A 15,965-nucleotide genomic window follows, 5' to 3' on the forward strand; every position below is an offset into this window, starting at 1 on the left:
GGCCCCCCAGACGCTGGCTTGTTGGACACGTGCGCACTGCCAGTGCTCCCGCTAGCTACCTCTAGAGCTCCTTACCCAGCAAGCAGGGATTCTGCCTCTTGTATTCCAGGCATTATATGTAGAGCTAATGTGCCTAATTTGAGGCTTTAGATAATACTACAGAAGTAGGTGCTTAATCCTTCTTTGAATCTGGGCCAGGGATTGAAACAAGACTGAAACAAGATACGAGGGCAGCGAAGATGTTAGTGGATTGGCAGACCTTTAGCGCTAAGAAGCTACAACATAGATGAATAGGGCTTTCTTGCTGACATAGGCAGAGATCAAACTGTTGGATTTAGACTTAAGTAAGATATGCCATAGACTTCAATGACAGCACTTGGAAGTAAAAATACCACCTTATCCTAAGACTTAGGCTGTGCAAGTCAGGAGTAATATCACTGATGCTGTCCTGTGAAACTTAAGATGAGTCATACATCGGGCAGCTATGACATGTATTTTTCCATTCTGTAGAAAGCAGTATGAAAATATAAGCCCACTGTCACATTTTTCCAAAAGGCAGTATTAGAAAGAGCAGGTATGTAAAAAAGTAAATTACAGGGTGCTATTAGCTTACAACCTTCACTTAGAGGTGAAATAGCAAGGCATACACTTTACAGAAATGTTTTAAGAGAGAGCAATATTCAAAATTTGACAAAGGTACAAGTTAACTTTCTCTCCTTACCAGCAGATACCAGGACAACTGCTGTAAACAAACTCATTTCCTCATCACTAAGTTGCAGGGCATTCAGTTTCTCACTAAATTCAAACATCGAGTTGAGCAGATCACCAGCTCCCATTGAATGCAAGTCATCCACACTGTACTTCTTTCCACTCAGGAAAGTGACGGTACGTTCCTTTGCATCAAACAAAGATGCAAAACGTACCATTAAAACCTGGTGAAAGAAAGAAATGACAATAAGAACAGGTAAATATCAGTGGATTTCCAGAAAAGACAAATAAAAAATTAAAACCTTTAACATCATTCAAACGGCCTCATCAACTGCTGTACAAGCATTCTATACAGAAACTGTCAGCATGCTATTGAGCTGTAAAAACCAGTGCAAGCTCTGGCTCAGTAGCCTGAGAGAAACAAACAGGTGAAAAAATGAGCAAGTGGATGCAGGGGAGGGGCTACAGCACATCAAAGGGACGAAAATTAAAATTTAAGCCTCAGACAGCCTGAGCCACAAAGACAATGCCATTCATAAATATGCCAGAAGGACAACTTGCTTAAGCCACCAAACAGCCAAAGGCACACAGAGCACTACAAGAAATGTTTTTCTCAGCCACGCTTATGAAGAGCAAAACGAAGGTACTGAACGAGATTCTCGCTTGGCGTAAAGTGGAGCAGCTCCATCGAAACACCACCCGATGGTCTGGCCCACTAGGCATTCTTTGGGAAAGTACCATGCCACATCGCTGTACCCACAGGAATGTTAATGAGCTCTGGCAGAAAGGAGCCACATCTACGGCCTTCAAAAGGCTCAGGAAGCAGGGCTTGGAACAACCCCTGCTCTGTAGCTGCAGCTGGGAATACCCTTTCGGTATAAGCACCTGGGCTGGAGCAGTTGCCATGTGCTGAACTTACCCCTCTGGGCTGAAATTTCTCTTGTGGTTTCTTAGCCGTACTGTGAAATGTTTCCCTCTGGAATGGCTTGTAAAGTTTCACTTGCTCATGTTCAACAACCTTATTTACATTTGCAAGGTTTGCACAGAACAGCTTTCTTATGTGAAGAAAATGAACCAACTGGCATTGGTTAAAACTTCAGACTTGCTGTAATCTCTTGGTGTGACAGTCAGCTCTTCTCACTTACCCTACATAACTGCATTCATTTAAATGTTTACTACAGATGAGAGGAGAACCAGGTTTTCAGCAGAGTACTGCCTCTCACAAGCTTAAGAAGGGAGGGTTCAGAAAAAATCAAAATGTTTGAGAATTCAAACACCACTCACGCACATTACATGACCTGCTCCTAAACTTTAACAGCCAAATGACATCTCAGTGGACTACGTATTATTCACCTTTGTCAGCTAAGCTATATGTCCTTTGATGACATTCAGAACAGAGTGCAGAAACGTGGGTGCACAAGCCCTCAGAATACAACAAAAGGAGACAAAGGGCAGGCAGACAAAGCTAAATTTGTGCATTAGCAGGGCCCCACCAGGTACTCAACAACCTCTCAGTTCAAAATGGTATCCCTCTGACAGAACTGGGCTTTAGAAACATGAACTTTAGATAATGAGCAACCAGTATTAATGCTGGTATTCAAAACTGAAGCCTGTGTTGACTTAATGCTAAGGCAAAGACCTCGCCTGTAGGTTTCAATGTCACCATTCAAACACAAGGAAGAACGGTTTAGACTATGGCATAGCACATGATTGATTCATCCCGTTTCACTTCAAGACAGATTCCTACTTGTGCATGCTGAGGATACACCTCATCAACCCTATCACCTGACCACAGCAATATAAGCACACAAAAACCTCCACACAGGCAAGAGCTTGCTCACTTCCCCACCACCTTCAGCCAAATTGCCAAGATTGTGAATCTTTGGAGAAACTGAGTCACTACCCCAGTGGATCCAAGGGGCTTGTTAGCTCTACTATCGACTACGTTTGGAGTGGAGACTTGCGGAGGTGGTGGAGGACCCGCAGAAATCCAGTTGAGTTCCTTATTTTATGCTCACTGCTGTTTCTGAGCTAGCTCCCAAAGTCATGCGCATGCCACCATAGTATACTGAGCTCCCCAGTATTCCCAGTTCTAAGAGGGCTTTTTAGCCTGCATGTGTGTGAATATACACAGCTATGCTGCTTCTACACCAACACTGTCTCCATGCATCTTCTTACGCCCAAACAAACAAGCACCCCTTGAATAGAAGCTCCCTTGAATAGGAGCTGCTGGTAAGCACAGTGCCAAGACAGCCACACATGGGTGCCCAATGGAGCCCAAAGAATCTCAGAGGTGGTACTTCTACTCAGATACTTTTGTTAACACACAGATGTTGGGGTATCTTAGTTTGGCTATGCAGCAGGCAAAAATGACCTTGTATGCATCAGGCTTTTGCCTCTATTGCAACAGCTTCATTAATCCTGTTTTGTTGTTTTTTTCCCCACTGCTCTGCACCTTTTTGGTTTGTTTTTTCTGTTGCTAAGATGCCACATAGGCCTTCAACTACAGTTACCAGCTCACTAACAGAAATCCTTAATGTTTCGTATAAATAAGTGAATAGGGATAAGCATGCAGCCATACGTTAGTATTAATTCCCCTGCACACAGAAACTTTCTTATCAGCAGTGCTTGTAACTGGCAAAAAGGCATATGAACGAGGCTTGAGAAAAGCTTGAGGTGAAGAAGAGCCAAGACAAAACATTTCACTCGCAAAACACGAAGGTTTGGTTTTATGAACAGTTCAAGCCTGATTTTCCACCCTCCTTGAGGGCACTGGACAATATAACACTTTGCAGAGGAAGGAATCAGCAATTTCGTGTAATGTGAGCAGCAACATAAGAGGCTGTAGCCGAAGAAGTGAAAATACAGCCCTTAGCTACAGGAGTTGTAGATGAATATTAAAAGGTCAAGAGTAAGTATAACAGCAAACACTACATGACAGCAAAACGGAAGAAACAAAGGAACTGACACGCTCCAGGCACCAAGTCTTCCAGTATAACTTGTACCTTTCAACCCAACAATTACCCATTTTAGAACTGGGCTGTATAAATGCAGATAAAAGACTCAACGTAAGAAATGTCTTCAGCTCAAGTAAATATGAAATCCAGCACCCCTCTTTGAAAGAATAAATCAAGTAAACAAGAGCAAAAGCATCACCAATCCTGCCTTCCCCAGAAAAGAACAGCACCATTGAAGAGTTGGGACTTCAGCTCGTCTGGCCCTCTATGTTTAAAACTTCACATCTGATTACTTATAAAATGTGAACAGTCTCCAGTAGACACAAGAGCCTGGAAGACTAAAACTAAGTAAACGTCCTCTGGTGAAGGTCACTAATTATAAAACAGTACTGAGCTCTGGTATCATTCCCAATTTAACACCACTAATTCACATATATGTCATGCTCCCAAGAGGCTGAAATGAACCTTGAGGACCTGGTGGGATTAGTCTAGAGTAAGTCAGTCCGCAGCTGGCACATGGTATCTACAGAGCTGCAGCAGTACAGCTAGTTATCAGGGTTGCTGCTTTGGAGATGGAGGCTTCAGCAACCCCGTTGCCACCAAAGACTAGTGATGATCAGGAAGAACAGACACCCTCACTTTTGCAGGGAGCACAGTGGCAGAAGGAAGGACATGCAGAATGATAAACATATCTCTTGACAAAACTGCTAAGTCAACTGATAGCTATCCAAACTATCCACTCTTCCAGATGCAGTCTGTTTCTCTCCAGGCTAAGCAAAGGTAGCTATCAAAGTAACCACTGCTACACAAACCCAAGAAATTCCTCATTAGTCATTTATTAATGCTCAGAGAAAACAAAAGGGTAGAAGGGCTGAGCACTTTCAAGCTACTTGGAAGAGGGAGAGCTCACCAAGATTTGACCAGACAAGCACTGGATACCATCAGCTTACGCAAAGCTCAAAGCTAGCATCCGCAAACGAGCTGGTTTTGCCCCATATAACCCAGTTCTATTTATTTTTATTCTTAAGAGGGTGAAACTGATGCACAGCTTGTCGGGTCTGCACTATACACACAGTGGTCTCACCTCAAAGGTTCCAGCCTTCAGAAGATTAACCTGGTCATGTTGGGAGAGATCTCGGAAACCTGGGATGCGCTTGGCAAACTCCACCACTTCCTTCACCGCAGGAGTAAAACTCAGGGAAAACTCTTCCCAGACTTCATGGCCAGACTTGTTTGGGTCCACATGGGGAGTCTTGCTCATTGGGCAGACCTGAAGTTTACAAAACATACACAGGAAACACCTCGTAAAAATAGAATTCTGAATACTGACAAATACTTGAAAGACGTAGGTTTATTCTTCAAAAAAACTTTGCAATAATGACACACAGAAAAAAAAAATACCAGTATTGCTCAGTCAGCTCCCAAGGCATCTGGACTTCTCTTCCTCCCTTTAAAACAAACAAACAATAAAAAACCCATGGCAGTCCATTAGCAGTCTAAATTTGCTGACCTCGGAAATGCCAACACCGTTTACAGCGAAAGACTTGAGAGAACCCAGCTTATGCTACTCTTCCCTGATGTCACTCACGCCTGACATCTGGATTTCTCTTACTTGTATTATCTCTGTAATCTCACAATTAACTGGGATTTTGCAATCAATCAATTGTAATCTCACAGTCACTACTACATTCATTCTCATATATCTTTCTTGTTTTGCAGGCAACTAAAGTGATTCAGTCAAGGTGACAAAGGTGTCAACACCAGAGCAATTAACTAAGCCTTGGATTCCTGAGTCACAAGTTTACACCCTCACTACCAGAACAACCTTCCTCTCCTACGTGTTTGCCTTTATTTCTATCACTAAAGGAGGACCAAGGAACTGGTATTCCAATTCTGCTCAGTCACAAGATGACAAAATGCTCCAAATGTACAGTGATTTTTTACAGAGAAGTCTAAATCCATTACAATCAGATCAGATGTATCAGTCAAGGCTGACTGCCAACAAATTCCCTCAGTAAAACCCAACCAGATGCTCTGAGATACTTGTGGTTCTGCTTTCTGAAATTTACATCCTTGAATGACGTTTAAACTTTTTAATATTCATTTCCCCTGTCACCGTCAAGGAAGAGCATTCCTTTAAGTATTCCTCACAAGTATACCAAACCATCTATGAAATCCTACATGATGTCAACAAAGCAAATAGTAAACAGTGATATAGATTAGTAATTCCTCAGAGCTATGCTGCTTTTGCAAGGCAAAATCTGATAATTGTCTAGCAATTCTTTGCATGGAAGGTCCTAAGATCCATTACAAGAATATATTCAACAGGTATATAGGCGTATGTGTGTGCATGTATGTATTTGGCAACAGCTAGGGAAAACAAGATGGAAATAGATAAATAGATGAATATACATTTCTGGTTGGTTGGTTTTGTTTGTTTTCTCAAATGCCAGTTACTAACTGGGTGGTCAATATGCAGAAAACTCTCCAAAAGGCAAGGAACAGCATTGCAGAATTCTTGGTTCAGCTGTAAATAACAACTTCATTTGTGTGTCTGAGGACAACACCCCAAACTATTTGTTTACTTGTGGGGTAGAGGTGGACCTTTTCCATAAACTGCAAATCAAGAAATATTTTGGCAAAAGGAGAGGTCAAGGCATACATCCAGAAGCACGGCTGACACTAACCACTGCTCTGTCCATGATATGGACACAGGTACTGTTAAAAATACAGTACTCACTGAAAAGAAGGGATCTCTGAGCATCCCACTCTGAATGGGACACAAAAACCTCAACTTCGCATCCTATGACAGTTTACCCTAACCTCCAAGCACTCAGGCCAAAGGGGAAACTGCCACTTTCCTCTGCTGTGTGTTATGTCTAAGGTCTCAAGACCTCTGCCCAAGAGCCACAGAATGTCTCAAGCTGGAAGGGACCCATAAGGATCATCAAGTCCAACTTCTCGCTCCTAAACCATCTGACTAAGAGCGTCATTTAGATGCTCCTTGAACTCTAACAGGCTTCCCACTGAAGCAGCTGTCAGCTTGTGCAGTCACTAGCTTTCTTTAGAGGAACCTCTTCAGGAACAACCTGTTCTGCTCTCCCAGTTGTGGGGGCATCAAGTGAAAAACAAAAAAAACCCAACCCAACCCTGAACATCTTTCTGCATACTGTTTCAGAGCCTAATTACACTCCCTTACCGCTCCTGACTCATTCTGGTCAGATCCTGCTCACATTGAGTTCTCTGGCAAAACCCTCATCCGTGTCAGGGACGAGGTGGGGCAGGGTGGAGAGGCGCGATTCCGCAGCGCTCTGTTGGATTCGGTTTTGTTTCCTCATCCTTATCTGTGTTAAACCTCCCTGAAGCTGCCATGCACCGGTCAAATGGACTGGCTGGGCCTCTGCAGGCACCACCACTCCCTTTGCCTGCCCATACTGACAGGTTTAACCTCTGCTTCTCAGGACTGCCAAGAATGCCATCACAGTGACTCCACCTACTTTCCCTGCAAGGAAGAAAGGTTGGCAATGGTCATTATTTGCCATGGTGTCGCACTCAGAGTCTGCAATTAAGGTCAGAGCCTGCTAGGGATGGCATGGTCCACATATGCTGTAGCTAAAGAAGAAAACAAATAAACCAACAAACAAACAAACAAAAAAAACCCACAAACAATAAAACAAGTAAATCCAGCATCAGAACAAACAACCTTCGCAGTATGCAGATTTTCACGGGCCTTCAAGAACCTGTGAAGAATCTTTACAAACTATAAGGAAGAGAAACATGGGCAGCTCAAGTACTTCAGAAAGGTCAGGGGCTCACGCTCCTCAACAGGAGCGCAGGATGAGAACGAGGATGTTATGTTCTCTCATCCCAGGCGGTTCCAGTGATAAAGAGAAGGACAATCTATTTTAAGGCGCTTACAGAACTGTGTGCCTGAATGGCAGAGAAACAGCAGGTGCAAGGGAAACAGGAAGGACTTGTTAAGGAAAGGAAAAAAAAAACACCAGAAAAATCCCCACACATATACAAGAAAATGGGAAGCATCCTTGTTAAGAATTCAGTGAGAAAACACTCTAGCAAAGTCATCTAAGGTTCCCAGAACCATGTTCAGGGTGTCACTTGTGTAAAGTACTACAGAAAAGACCCTGAATTTCTCTCAAGCAATTTAACTGCACATGTTCCTCCTGCCTCTGCTCAGATCTGAAGATGTTCAAAGGGAGAAGGATGCATAGGCTGTGGGTTCTGTTTAGCCTGTATGTTATACTGCCTGTCATAGAATCAGCCTATTCCCATTAAAACAAAACATACACACTCCATATAAAAAAGCAAACAACAACAAGAACAACAAAAAACAGACTACCAAAAAGAAAGATTTTAGAGCAAGTTAGCAAGGTGAGCTTAAACTTCTAGCCCTGAGGATTCACCCCAGAAATCTGCTCTGAATACCTTTAGGAAAATAAAGTATATCTGACCGCGTAGATTATTTGAAAGTGAAGTGCTCAAGAGGATTGAGTGAAGAAGGGAATTAATAAACTCTTAACATTTATTTTCGATTTTAAGTCAAACCAGTTAAAATTTAACCCACAAGTTTTCTTCAACCAATGCTCTTTGACATTAGTCTACTTTCAGTTTGCTAAAAAGCCAGCCAAGAACCCCCATCACTCGTACTATTTCAAATCCATCACACAACCTGGGCCTTCGTACTCCCTCATCACAATTTGCCCTGTCAAACTTGTGTCACCATGTTAAGTTCCAGCAGTTGTGCCAACTGCGTGCAGCTTCACTGACTAAAGAGGCACAGCTGGATCACACCCACCATTAAACCTTTCACCAAGTCAAATCGAACAGTAGATATCAATATACCAGATGCATTCTTCCTCCGGTGCTGCAGGAGTAAGCAGCATTCTTGCCTGGAGAAAAGCCGTCTTCTGGGATCCTATCGCACAGTCGCTGAGTATAACCCCCGGTGAAGTTCATACAGTGCCCACTTGGGAAACACACGGCATGCCCGCTGGGATAATGCATCGCGCTTCTCCCTTTGTACTGTCCGCCAAGGTGCTGCTCGCTCTCAGGGTACTGAGGGCCACCGAGCCCGCCAACACAGTGCTCGTTGCTCAGGAGGTACTGCTCAGCGCTCTTGGATACTCTCTCCCCACTTTGGGGCTGCATCATCTCTGCCGGGTTTTGGGACTGTTCTTGGTTGTACATGAAAGTGTCTTTGTGGGCCCTGGTGACCATCCCGATCACTTCTTCCTTAGCCATGTCAGCACTAGGAGGGGGAGAAGGGCTTTTGATGGTTTCCCGCTCTTGTTTGGGCTTGGAGGAAAGGTCGTCTGGAGGCGCTTGATCTTGATGTTCTGTTAATGCTTCATTGGGTAAGTGACCGCTGAACTGACTGTTCATCATGGTTTTCATGGCACTCTGCATTTCAATCAGCATCCTCTGTTTTTCACGTTTGGGAATACGGCCAAATCGAACAGCTACCAGGTAGAGAAATGAAAAGTGGAGGAGGGGGAAAAAAAAAGTCAATCCTGAAAGCATTAGGAGAAGAAACAAACATCAAGGCAAACTGAAAAACCAGCATGCATACACAAAAAATACACACCCGAACCAATAATCTTGCCTTTTAAACCAAGACTTGAACTGCTCTTGCCAATACTATGGCAAGGCTATTGCCACTGAAGTCAAGGAGCTTCCAGGGCTTAGGACGGGCAAGAGATATGAATTATATGCTGCTGCTTACACACAAAGAGAAGGCAGCTCTACAGTACACAATTTCTAAAGCCTTTTCCCCTGTTGCTACAAACCTGGCTATGGACTATACACACAGTTGTGTTAATTAAGTGCCAGGCTTTAAGACTGGATCAATTAAATCAGTACAACTTTGTGAGCTGACAATTAGATGAATTTAAACACAGTTCATATCATATTTAAGACCTACAAGACAGCTCCTTATGGACCAATTATACACCTTGCCAAAACAATTAAGAGAATCAATGTGGAATGAAGCTTACCTTGGCAAATATTCCTGACACCTTTGCCTGGACAAGGACATTTTCTGCTGGCAAGGGGATGGGCATCATTGCGGCTGCAGCCCTTTTGACCCTGTCCTAGGAAATCTACAACTGCCTCTACCACCCCGTCCAACCACAGCCCTACAAGGGCTTACAACCAGTTTCGACTGATGTAATTATGTTCACGCAGTAGTCCATCATTAACGTAACTAAACCTCTTTCATTAAAGCAGGTGCAACCTTATGCGCAAACAAGTGCCTAGGGGATGAAATAACTCCTATGCATGACAAGAACTCAGAGCAATTATTTAAAATAAGTTTTAACACTCCACCCACGAAATTATTAACAGCCCAAGATTCCTAGTTCTTGTGAAATAAACACACAGAGAAAATTAAAAAGTGAAACAGGAGGAAGAGTTCTGGTTCCTGACTGTAAGTTGCAGCAGACTAATGAACTACACTTTCAGCATTATGTTTTAAAAAAAGTTGCAAGGAGTGCACAGCCAGTGAGGAGATCAGAGACACAGCTCAAAATCACCCCTTCCTCCTTGTCTTTCCCCTCAGTCCAAGAAATACAAAATAAAAAAGGAGCAGATATATGCTTGCCCCACACAGCCAAACCTAACTCTTTAGGCTCTATAATGATTACTCCAAGGCTATCAGCTTGGGCAGAATTCCCTTGCATTGAAAAACCAACAGTAACAAAACAAAAAACAAATGGGGGGGGAAAAAAAGAAAAAAGAGAAAAGTCTTGTTCAGATTCAGGCAGGATACAGCTATAAATATTAATTCATTAAAACAAACTTGAGACTCTTGCTACAACTGTCCCCCTAACAGACCACTGCAGTGCGTCCCACTGCACCGGCCTCTGGAGATGGGAGGACAGCTCTGTGGCCATTATTACAACACTAGTTCGAGAGAGTTGCAGAGCAAGGAGGCAAGCTGATCTAAACACTCCCAGACAGGGAACTTGTCCCTTACAACAGGGCTGGCTGTCTTTTTCACCGTTAGGACCCTTAGCAATCAGTTCTGAGGTGGGCAGCAGATTCTCTCCCAGAGGATCACTGCTCAGTAGAGGAACGTACCATCTCTTGACATCCCAACAGACAGGCATTTTTTGAATCGACACTGCTGGCATCTGTTCCTATTCATTCTCATTATAGAGCAGTTATTATTCTTCAAGCACTTCTTATACTGGATGTTTTGCTGAATGCTTCTTCTGAAAAATCCCTGTAAACAAACAAAAACACACCCCCAACTATTACTACAGCACACGCGTCAAATCCTCAGGCCAAGATTCACCTCTCCGCAAGCACAGGAAACCTCATTGCGTCTCACTGGCTGATTCGGAGCCATCAGCGCCAAGTTACTTGAAAGAACTCACTACACTGTGTAACTTCCCCTTCGTGCATGATCTGTGTATAACAAAAACTAGTCATGATTTCTAACCATAGAAGATACTACGTTGTTCTCTTCACAGTCAGGACCTAACAGCAAAATAGCTCCAGTATTACTTCTGTCACTGTACTGACAGATTATAAGATAAGCCCTCGACCTCCCACGACATCAAGTGCAAAGACCAAAGTCAGAATCAGATCTTTTGACTTCAGAATCCACAGTTTGGTAACAAAAACATCCTGTTGCACCACGTGACCTTCAAAGGTGGTTCCTTCACATAACCCCTCAGTTGATCAACTCGTTCACAGAACACAAAATTTGTAGTGTTACAGATCTACAGATCTACTTATACGTAAACATGCAAGCACCTAGCTCTGGCTTTCCCCGTGGTAAAGAATTGCTTTTCCAAAGCTGTTTTGTTCTGTGTCCCAGGCCAGGTGACAACTCACACCCACTATCTCTTAATGCAATTAACATTCACGTGTCTTGCGTGACACGGTCCTCACCACCGCTGTCTCCAGTTCTTGTTCTCTGCCATGCACTCAAGGTCAGGCAGGACTGGACAAGGAGCAAGTACAGAAACGACTGCAGAGTTTGGAAAATGCTTTGTATTCTTAAGCCGTTTGTTTTTCCTATCACTTAAACACTATCTGAAATTTCTCAGATCTACACTTAACAGAGAAGCATACTGGTATTTTTTTCAGAAGTATCACCACTTTTCCCCTATGGGGAGAACTTGAACGTTTCACCAGTAGAAAGGTGAGCAGAAATATAGCTCACCTTGCAGCCCTCACAGGCATGAACACCATAATGAAATCCTGAAGCGACATCTCCACAGACTTTGCAAAGAAGAACCATGCCATTAAATTCTAGAATCAGAACAGAAAAGTCAAAGATACAGAAAACCAATGACAACTGCAGGAACAAGTTTCCAGCTTTTAAAACCTGGACTAAAAGCAAAATATGTCAGGTCAGTTCAACATACAAAAAAATTACAGCAGAAGAACAGACAAGAAGAATGTACAAAACCTCTCAACTGTTCAGAAGGTACCAGTGCAAGGGAGGGGAGGAAAAAAAAGACAAACATGAAGCACTCAACAGAATAGGGAGAAAGCACGTATTCAATGGACGTTCAATCACAGTAGCATTGTACTCAACCGCAGAAAAAGAAAGTCTGCTTGCATGTATGCACTTTTAAAAGGGCCATTTAGTTAACCAGGCCACCAAAGTTCAGGCTCAGTCTGTTTTTCAAATCAGGACAAGTAAGCCCATATAAAAGCTATGGCTTTACCAACAAACAATAAACATCTTTTTCTTAAAAACAGAAATATTAAAAGATACTTAATTTTATTATATACTGTAAAGGAGTCATACATGCTACCTACTTGATAACAATGTAGGACTGGCAACTCAGCCACATCTACATACATGAAGACCACCCATTTGAGTGCATCCCCAAAACGACATGCTTGTATGCTTGAACCTGAAAATACCTTCTCAGCCCTGTAAATACACTCACAGTTTGGGTTTTTAAGTTCTTCCCCATCTACTTTATTTCAGCTTGTCAGTAAAGAGGTTTTTTGAAAGTCTTAAATGCTGGTCTAACATTGGTTTCACCGAAGCCAATGGGAATTTTACCAGTGACTTCAGTAACCACAAAGTTATCTTAACAGAGAGCAACAGAGACAGCTCGAAATACTCCCACAGAACCATATTCTATCAGAAAAGTAATTTATTTGACATTTGGGTTTCATTTGTAAAGAGGAACTAAAACTTTTTTTTTTGGTAAGGTTTTGAAACAGAACCAAACCGCAAAATTTCCTTTTTTTTTTTCAAAAAAAAAAAAAAAAAGATAACATTTCTAGCTCGGCACTAGCTATATATCTGTGTATACATGTGAAAAGTTTGCAGCAGCTTCCATCTTCAGGAATCTCTGCTCTGACACCAAATCCCTAGTCGCTAGCAATTTTTTAAGAAGTAAAGGCTCTTTCTAAAAACTTAGGGTAGGTACACTTTAAAAAAAAATTAAGACTTTTCAGGTAGAACTGTTATACTTATTCTAGCTTCATAACAATTCAAAATAAACCAATTCTGCCAATAAAAGAATTCAGCCTTCAAAAGACTAGTCTAAATTCCAGCTGAGCTGAAACATTCATTCCAGTACTCAGTCTGATTCCTGCGTTTCCAAAATTGTAGAAATACAGTTCTTTATCGCTCACCTTCTCCAATTACAAAAAAAAAAGTGTGAATCAAATAGCTGGACTGTTAGATGCATTTTTAAAAGGTTACCCTTTAGTTCCAGTTTACAAGAACTTTATTTCTTACATCCGCAAATTAAGACTTGGAATCAAAAAGATAAAGGTCTCAGCTACAGCTACATAAACACAATATAATGGTTTGGCAATTTACTTATTTAGTTGCTCAAAGAAATTTGGTGGAGGTAAGGTGATGAGGCAGGGGAGAGAGTAGGAAAAAAAAAAGAGAAACCAGATTTGCAAGGTAGTTCCATAAACACTCCTGCAAGCAGTTTCTGATTACTATTGCCTTTACCTCACTGCATCTTTTTAACCATGTGTTTGATTTTTATTAAGATCCATTTTCACTGGTGAGTATCTGAAATAAAGCTGGACTGTTTTCATAGACCGTTTGAAGTTAGCAGCAATGGGACTTCCATCTCTTAGCATCTGTACGACAATGCCGTATGTAAAATGCAAAAAGATAAAAATGAGGGCCTCGCTATGTGCCTTCACAGCAAACCATTGGTTCTAACATACGGGGTTGTAATATATATGGAGAAAATGGTGGTTTCCAGAACCAGAACCAAACATACTTGTGACTCCGTTATGGCCTTTTGTCAAACCAGCCACACTCGACTGGTTTGTTTTAACAGCCTCCTCCAGCCGATCGCTCTTCGGTGCCCCATCGGAGCCCTCGCCACTCCGGCCATTGCAGCTGCTTTCCGAGGAGGAGCTGTTCGGAGAAGATGGAACAGGCGAAGAGGACGACTGGAAACCGCTGTCTGAGCTCTCGCTGTGACATGAGGCTGGGCTAGATGCCGAGCTTGAAGAGCTGATGTAAGCTATCACACCCCCTAAGGCAAGAAAAAAAAAAAAGGCGGCACGTAGTGACATAACAAGCAGACATGCACCGCTGCCATGTGAGCCACGCCGTGACCCAGCACCACCAGACCCAGCCATCACGTGTCCCTGGGTGCACTCCTTTCCCTCCCTCCCTCCCTCCCTCCAGCTTGCTCCTCTCCATTTGTTTTCAACAGCTGACCTCCCAACCTGCCCCATCTTCATCCCCTTCCCCGGTCTCATCAGCCTCCTCCGATCCAAGCCTAGCTGGAAATGGCAGAGCCAAAAGATGGAGCAACAAGCCATGGTGCTGGCAGGACAGGGCAGCGGGGAGAGAGGGCCAGGGTGGCCCAGGGAGGGTTTCCCTGGCCACCCTCTGAGCAGAGCTCGTCTGGTGCCACAGCAAAGACAGGATCTTAGAGCACTGTGGAGCCAGAATGCAAACAAGCTAGGTTAGGGACAGAAATAGGGCAGAGAGAAAGGCTTCACGCAGGCTACGCGCCAGAGGCACAGAAAGGAAGGGCTGGGAGGTGCTCATGATGCAGGAGCGAAGTGGGCAAGGGCAAGAAATAGCGCTGCAGCCTGGTTAGCCTACTGAACACCATTTGTCCGACTGCAAGCTTCTGTAGCGTTTCTAGCAGCAGCTCAACTCCAACTGCTAGGCTGCTATTTGCAAACAGCCTCTGTCCTGCCGCGTCTTGCAATCTGACACACTTGAGAATCCCTCAGATGAAACAGCTTTTTGTCCTCAGGCAAACCTGGGAGCAGTTCTGGCTTTTCACAGGCTCCTTTTTCTTGCTTGTAAGCAACAGCAATTGCTTTCACTTCATTTGAGTTTGTCTCCAAGACTCAGCATTTCAAAAGTCAATATAAAAGCATTTGGTATTTCACACAAAAATCTCAACAGTGAAAGCCACGCAACTGTTTAAATAAATTACACTGAACACGTTCTCTAGCTTATGCCTGTACTGCTCTGTAAAGTCTCTTCCCAGAGGATTCAGTGCATTGCAGCACGGAACTCCACAGAATTGAAAGAATTAACCACTTTAAAACAGTCATGCAGAGGCTTCCTCTGGAGGAAAAAAAGCATTGGTTGTCAGAAAAGCCCTTGATCTGCTGTGCTGGCATGGCAGGTTCGGGCTGTAGCCCCTTACATCAGTCATCACCTCTCCACAGATAAAGGCTGTTATGCCTATTAGGCAGCAGCGTTATACAACACTGGAAACATCACTGCATGCAGCTAGAAATCCTGACTTACAAATTTTCATCGCTTTGATCAGCTGTAATAGTCCTCTTAGCATTTCTGCAGCAGCTTTTACTGGCCCATTTCCTCTTCAACATTTGCTTAGTATTTTTTTTCTACCAAGGAAACCGCCACCAGCACCCTACAGAGCGCACAGCCGAGAAGACCCCAGCAGAGCTGCTGCGGAGCAAAAGTCAGACCAGGCAGCCATGCGACACGTGCCCGACGCACAGCCTGCTTCTCACGTTCCTGGACACCGGCACCCCTGTGTCCCACCCCAGCAGTCCTTCCTGCACTGTTTTTTTTTAAAAGAAATTCCTCCACGTAGCATAGCCCACATCCAGGATCAAGCTTTTGGAGAAGGGATCATTGCAATGGGGCAAGAGTATGAGAAAAAGACACCGTCGAATGCCCGTCCTAGTGTAGGGCAGCATCTACTCGACAAAGGTCCTGCTGTCCCCTGGTGCTGCACGTGCCTCTGCCAGGTGCCAGGGCAAAGCTCACAGTTCACCTGGTCCAAGGGAGGCACCTGGTTCCTCATCAGGCGCCGTCCTTATCTGCAAGGGGCAGAG

General features: G+C 43.5%; 1 protein-coding gene across 1 annotated transcript in view; it reads right to left on the reverse strand.

The window, feature by feature from the left end:
- Positions 1–14,317, reverse strand: part of LOC104279170 (nuclear receptor subfamily 1 group D member 2-like) — an 18,343-nt gene extending 4,026 nt beyond the window's left edge. The window contains 7 exon segments of the mRNA XM_009876362.1: positions 722–932; positions 4,750–4,935; positions 8,526–9,142; positions 10,761–10,905; positions 11,854–11,942; positions 13,904–14,021; positions 14,023–14,317. Of these exon segments, the coding sequence (XP_009874664.1) occupies positions 722–932; positions 4,750–4,935; positions 8,526–9,142; positions 10,761–10,905; positions 11,854–11,942; positions 13,904–14,021; positions 14,023–14,112 (1,456 nt within the window). The 5' untranslated portion in view covers positions 14,113–14,317.
- Positions 14,318–15,965: the final 1,648 nt, after the last annotated feature.

This window comes from Apaloderma vittatum, unplaced genomic scaffold (assembly GCF_000703405.1).
Source record: "Apaloderma vittatum isolate BGI_N311 unplaced genomic scaffold, ASM70340v1 scaffold10809, whole genome shotgun sequence".
Lineage (NCBI taxonomy): Eukaryota > Metazoa > Chordata > Aves > Trogoniformes > Trogonidae > Apaloderma > Apaloderma vittatum.